This window comes from Agrilus planipennis, unplaced genomic scaffold (assembly GCF_000699045.2).
Source record: "Agrilus planipennis isolate EAB-ADULT unplaced genomic scaffold, Apla_2.0 scaffold139, whole genome shotgun sequence".
Taxonomy (NCBI): Eukaryota; Metazoa; Arthropoda; class Insecta; order Coleoptera; family Buprestidae; genus Agrilus; species Agrilus planipennis.
The window spans coordinates 514445-521159 of record NW_020438984.1 but is presented as its reverse complement, the minus strand read 5'-3'; the positions used below and the strand labels follow the sequence as shown (position 1 = coordinate 521159).

At 32.8% G+C, this 6715-nt stretch overlaps 1 protein-coding gene across 2 annotated transcripts in view; it reads left to right on the top strand.

The window, feature by feature from the left end:
* The first annotated feature begins 2831 nt into the window (after positions 1 to 2831).
* LOC108737512 (heterochromatin protein 1) overlaps positions 2832 to 6715 on the top strand; it is a 10821-nt gene continuing 6937 nt past the window's right edge. The window contains exons 1-4 of one of the 2 annotated variants that reach the window (XM_018470386.2): positions 2832 to 2918; positions 2980 to 3522; positions 3581 to 3826; positions 3876 to 4147. In XM_018470386.2, the coding sequence (XP_018325888.2) occupies positions 3136 to 3522; positions 3581 to 3826; positions 3876 to 4147 (905 nt within the window). In that variant the 5' untranslated portion in view covers positions 2832 to 2918; positions 2980 to 3135. Of the gene's footprint in view, positions 3523 to 3580; positions 3827 to 3875; positions 4148 to 6715 lie in introns of both variants that reach the window. The other variant, XM_018470385.2, reaches the window with a different exon arrangement.

Below are 6715 nucleotides of genomic sequence, written 5' to 3'. Positions count from 1 at the left end.
TACAGTACGACTTCGCCTCTGTATTTAGCCATTAGAAGCTTACAACAATTAGCAAAAAACCATACAAATCTATTTCTGAATGCAGCTAAAACAATAATGACAGATTTTTTCGTAGACGATTGCCTAACAGGTGCTCAAACGTTAGAAGAAGACAAATTACTACGTGATCAGTTAATATCAATTTTAAACAATGGGGGTTTCACTTTAACTAAGTGGGCTTCAAACACACCACAGTTACTTCCAAATAGTCAACCAAATGTAAATACTGTAATCAACATTAATTGTGATGGTGAAATAAAAGCCCTTGGCTTATTATGGAATACTTCATACACTTCAATTCACTTCAATACACTTTTAATTTTCTTTCGATTCAGGACAAAAATCAAATAAAATAACGATCCATTTTATCGACCGTCGCTCAAATATTTGATCCCTTGGTTCTTGTTGCTCCAGTAATTATATAAGCGAAAATATTAATACAACAGTTATGGTGTTTAAAGGTGAATTGGGACGAATCGTTATCCTTTTCTCACTCCACCAAATTTATTAATAAGGTTTCTATTCCGCGAAAGGTAGTAAATATAAACACGATATCTTTTGAACTTCACGGATTTTGTAATGCGTCGAAAGCAGCATACGGTGCATGCATTTATCAAAAATGTTCCGACAATCTTAATTATTCAACCACGAGTTTACTTTGCGCTAAATCACGCGTAGCTCCTCTCAAAAACGTATCGTTGCCTAGGCTAGATAGTTACTTGCACGATTGACTCATAAAATTAAAAATACAATCAATTTACCTGTTTCAAATTGTTACTGTTCGGTGGTTGCAGTATTCGATCACTGCTCCATATATGTTTTCGTATTTTTTTTGGTTGTTGAAGAATAAATAACTTTTTTGTTTGTTTTTTATTTTGTACAATATGAACACTATGTACAACTTGTATTTTGCTTGAATATTGTTGGTCTGATAATATATAACTGTTGATTGATAGATTTGAATTAATTTGGAGTTGAAGATTGAATTTCACTGTTAGTTAGATTTGAATAATAGATAGAATTGTATAGTTAGATTTGAATTGGTAAATCGAATGCCAAAAATTTGCCTTTTCATGGTTTAAATAAAGTCGGCACAAAATGGACAACGCGAACCGTGCAAAATTACGCCTTCGCCGTCGCGTACCCCTCAGGTATCCTCGGTACATTCCGAACTGATGACGTAGCTACGGACTTGGGTTTTCCATTTTTTAATGATATTTTGAGACCTACCTGGTCCTATCTCTTGGTTAAAATTAATGTATTACCTATACTAATAAATGAATATTTAATTATACCTATACAAATAAATACTCTCAATTTTTACCCACTACACATTACCTCAAATTAATGAGAAAAAATTGTTGCTGTTGTCACACCCCCGTCAGGAATCGAACCCGGGCTCTTTGGCTTTACGCGCCAATGCCAGAAAATTGAAATTAATGAGGTAATCTGTAATGGGTAAAAATTGAGAATATTTCATATTAAAACTAACTTACTTCGGGAAGATTTCTATATTGTATGTACAAATAAATACATTAAAATCGAATACAACTAGAACAAAATACAAAGTTGAGAAACGAACAAAATGGAATATTTACAAAAATTACAACATTTCATTACATAGAAACAAACACAAACAAATCGAATATATCTATATTTACAAATATTAATTGAAGACGCAACAATTAGGTACTATTGGACCTATTCAATGATAGTTTTGTCTTGGTTAGCGTCCCCATCTCGCAACTATAAAACATTCTTCTTAAAAAGCATAATATAAAAACCACAATCACATAATAAACAACCACATACGGCTGAAGAGGACCTTAATTGGTCCTAGAACGGCCTGAGGTAGAGGGGTTTTAGTCGGTAGGTCCGAGGACTTCTTTCAAGTGTTAAAAATCGTAATGAAAAATCGTGAAGGTCCGTGAGATTGCAGAAATGACACAGATATGTAGTTAGAATGATATAAATGAAATAAATTGACCGTAGCAGAAGTGAATCCAGAAATAAATTGACAGTGATAGAAGTGAAATAAATAGCGCAGTGAATAGTGATATATCAACAGTAGTGTAAATAAATAGAATAATTCATAACCTAAGTTTAGTAATAATTTAATAGTGTTTTTGAGTTCTTTAATAATTAGTGTAAATACATAATTTTTGTCGTTATCAGTCTTAGAAGTTAATTTTGTTAAACCCACGAACATTACAATATAAAGAGGGGCCTTCCGCCCTATCTTCCGACGTAGTCCGGAGGGACTGCCCTTCCACCAGCATTAGCGGCTGGTGGGAATGAAATGGCTTTTTTTAGTACAGGGTACAGGGACGTCAGTTGTTCCGCAAAGGGGGGGATGTTACCTAGTATCCATAAATTCTTATTTAGATCACTGGTACAAAGTTGATCAATTTGCGNACTTATAAGCTAAACACAAAAATAAGTAATTGTTTTAAGAAAGCAGAATAAATTCGCTTTTTAAACAATGATTATGAGTCTTTGTTTAATGCATAGATTAAACACTGTTGCATGTGCACAATTCTGCAGATGAAGGAAATCCAAAAACGAATGAAATAAATCAGCATACACGATTAACCATGAATTGAATTGACGGTTAAAAATGTAGTTAGAGGTTAGAACGATTTAAAAATATGAAAAAGGGCGGCAAGGCGATTCTCATAGACATTCTTGACAGGAGTCAATTTCGCGCCTGCGCAAAAGATACGGAGTCTTGCGGTTTTTAGTGTCGCCAGGTGTCGCCTTATATCTCCCTGGTTTATTATCCAAAACCAGTGACAGTTTTATTCTTATCTATGATGCTATTTTGCTGGTGACGAAACGGCCATCTTGTAGCGTCAAATTTTACGGTCAACGGACGAAAGGTGTTTATGTTATTTTCAAATACTCAGATTCATTCTTATCAGATTATTGGTTGATTTTTAGCAACGGAGTGTTGTACTATATTGTCATTATTGTGCTTTAGAGTCCGGTGTCATTCATATATACTTGTTCCCAAAAGAATAACATAAGGTAAATGACTGCCTACCCATAATTTATTTAAAAAATAACTGTAATAAGTGTAAAGAGTTTTAATTATCAATGAGAAAAGTAAGTATGAAACGTCGAAGCAAAAACGACAAGAAAAATGCTAACGAAAAAACTGGGCAAAAAAATGGTGTAAATGAGGAATGTCACGAAAAAGAAGAAACACAATCTGATTCGGATGTATCTACAGATTATGAAACCAGTCTAGAATTAGAGAAAAAGAAGAAAAAGAAGACGGAAAAGGATCAGGTAGAACGGTCTGAAAAAAATAAGAAGAAGAAATCTGAAGAAGAGCTTAAGGATGAAAATGATGAACCTGCAAGTAAGAAAAAACGAAAATCTGAGAAACGGAAAAGTGTTTCATTTTCTAAAAGGCATGATGTATCAGAATCAGAAACTGAGAAGGAATCAGAAACAGAAGAGGAAGATGGCCAATTTGAGGTAAATAGTGTAGTAGATGTGGTTTAGTAAGATATTAAATTTAAATTTATTGTTTTAGGTTGAAGCAGTACTTGATGACAAAAAGATTAAAGGTGTTTTGCATTATTTGATCAGATGGAAAGGTTATGGGCCAGAAAGTGATACATGGGAGCCCGAATCAACCTTGCATTGTGATGATTTAATTGCTGAGTACCGAAGTACTTCTAAATCAAGTGATAAAAAAATGAAACCTTTAAGAAAGGAAATAAAAACAAAGAGAACCAAGGATTCTGAAAACAACTGGGATAAAAATGAACAGTTTGAGGTATGTGATGCTTTTGTTTATAATAAAATGTGATGTCGCATTTTGTTAGGTTGAAAGAATATTAGAGGTTCATTTTAAAAGAAATGGTGACAGAGAATTTCTGGTTTCATGGAAAGGCTATCCAGCTTCAGATAATTCCTGGGAGCCTGAGGAAAATCTTCAGTGTCCAGATCTCATTGAAAAGTTCATGTTAAAAGTTGCACAAGCTAAAAATATTGACCAAAAAGAACTAAGGGAATTTAGAAAACCGACTGAAAGGCTTACTTTAAATATGCAGGAAACATCAAGGCGTCTAAGTAGAAGACTTCGTGGCAAGCAAAGGTAAATTATTTTGTTCTCTGTTTTTGAAAAGTATTTTAAGAGAACTTTCATAACATAATCAACTTGGCTAAATTTTTTGCAATTTTTACAAACCATCGTGAAGTAAAGGTTGTGGCATTTATAATCAATTAAAAAAAAAACGTGGCGTCCTAGCTCTAATTAAAACAAAAAATTGTTATAATAATCTGTGATCTAATGACAATTGAACATGCAAATTGCCATTGTAAATTTGAACCTATAATGTGTGTGAGTATGTAGTCCAGTGAAATTAGGTTTTTATGTCCTAAAAGATATTGTACCATCTTTTTTTAATCAATTTATTTTAGTGTTTAGAAAAAATTATTAAAAATGGAACATCAAATCACTAATGCATAAAATATCAAGGTCAAAATTTTTTGCAAAGTCCTATGACTCCAACATCAGTTAAGGTCATTATAAAAACGAAAGATAATGGAATTTTCCAAAAAAATGATCTCTTCAATTTTTTATGTTAAACGAATAGTTAAGGTAAAAATTTATTCCCACGTAAGCTCATATTCTATGCATGGGCTACAGGAAGAGGTGTATATACACCTTACGTGAAAATTTTTGCTTTAATCATTTATTATATATAAAAAACAGATCATTTGTTTGGAGAATTCCATTATCTCGCTTTCATAATGACTTTAATTGACCCAAAAAAACTTTATTAACATTAACCTTGAATAATTTTTTATGCGATAGTGATTTCGTGCTCCATTTTTAATATTGTTTTTAAAACACCAAAATAAAGTCATTAACAGAAAGTATGATAACTAATCTTTTAGAACCTTTTTACATCTAAAGTGATTGGAGTTGGTTAAACATTCTGTTGTGGTATACTGGAGTTTGTTTCACATATGATTGCTGGTGTAGTCGATCAGTTATTTATTTATCTACCATGGTACAAACCGAATGCACTTCCACGTTGTAAAAAAGTAGAAGTGAAAAATTAATGCGTTCCATTCCTAACAAGTGTTGAAATTGTCCACTGCTAGCTTCAATGAAAGAATAACCTGGTGTATCCAATTTCCTCGAATTTTGTCTATGATACTGTAGCGATGTGTATAGAAATTCTTTTGTATGGCCCCACAAATATAAATTTGTTCATGTCAAATCTAGTGAACGGGGTTACTGTATCATTGGTTCGAAACGACCTACCTCCCGTCGAGTTTGCATTCCGTTAAGAAAAAACGGTACGTGATGTAGTTGAGTCAAATGCCTCTGTACAATATAAATATCATCCTGGAGATGGTAAACAAGTAACGAAAATTAGAGTATGTTGTGTGTTATATCATATCAGTTGTTTGAATAGGAAAAAGTACTGTGCACTTCGAAGAGTCTTCATTACTTCTTTTAATTTCGCAATTATTAGTTTGATGCATACATAGTGTAATCAGTGCACTTGTGCAGAGCATGGAATCCAAAATGGTTATTATCGGATGACAGGAAATATTCAATTATAAGTAATAGAGGCTCGTAAAAAATGTAAAGTTAATAAGGTTATTAAACACAAAAATGCAAAATTTTATGTTTTTATTGCTACTTAAGTGTTTCAATTTTTACTGTGTGCCCTTCCTTTCAATATTTAAGTTCTAGACTCATTCTTTAAAATTTTTATTCTTCTATCACTTCGGCTTGGTTACTAATTTTTTTAAGTCAGAAAATTCTTAAAATTTGTCTTTAGATTTCAAAAAATAAAAGAAAATCTTATTCTAAATATATGAAAATGCCCTTGAAGAAGTTAGTATTTAATGTTAAACTTTAAACTGAAATTAACTTTCTACCCTCTACATGTTACCCCAAATTAATGGGAAAAAATTGTTATTGCTGCCACACCCTGGCCAGGAATCGAACTCGGACCTCCTGGTTTTACACACTAGACTGGTGCCACCAGTACTCAATCAAGCTTCAACGACGGTGCGCTTTCTACATTTCAATCTGTTTTAAATAAAGTAAATATCTTGACCCTCAAGTAGATTGTACTTTCGTTGGACCAACATCCGCATGAATCGGTTTCAAGCATGGCAGAGAAGTGAGGTAAGCTGACGTCCTACTCGTCGTATACTAGTATTTGCTAGTAGCAAACTGTGTAAGAAAGGGAATCGTAGAGAGAGAGAATGCAAAGGTGGCTGCGAATTTGGACGTTTTACAAGAGCATTCCTTACAGCACCATTTTGTACATTTGTAATTATGAGTAGAACATGTGTGTCAATGTGTATGAATGGTCACAAAAGTAACAATGGAAGTTTCTTTATTAAAAGTACTAAAAGAGCGTTTAAAAGTTCGCCTGAAGCCGGGACAATAACCGTAAATGATAACAAATATTTTTTCTGAGTATATTAGAAAATTGGAGAGTGAGTGCTATACGTTTTAAAACATTTTAGTTTTTGGTATGTATTTTCGGAATAAACCTTGGAAATATTAAGAACGCAAAATGCAATGCCTACCGACGACATAATTAATTGTACATAATTACGGATCAAAGTGCTATATAGCGTTATTTAGTGCATATTAATATATTTTAAAGTAGATAATTTTTCTTTAAAA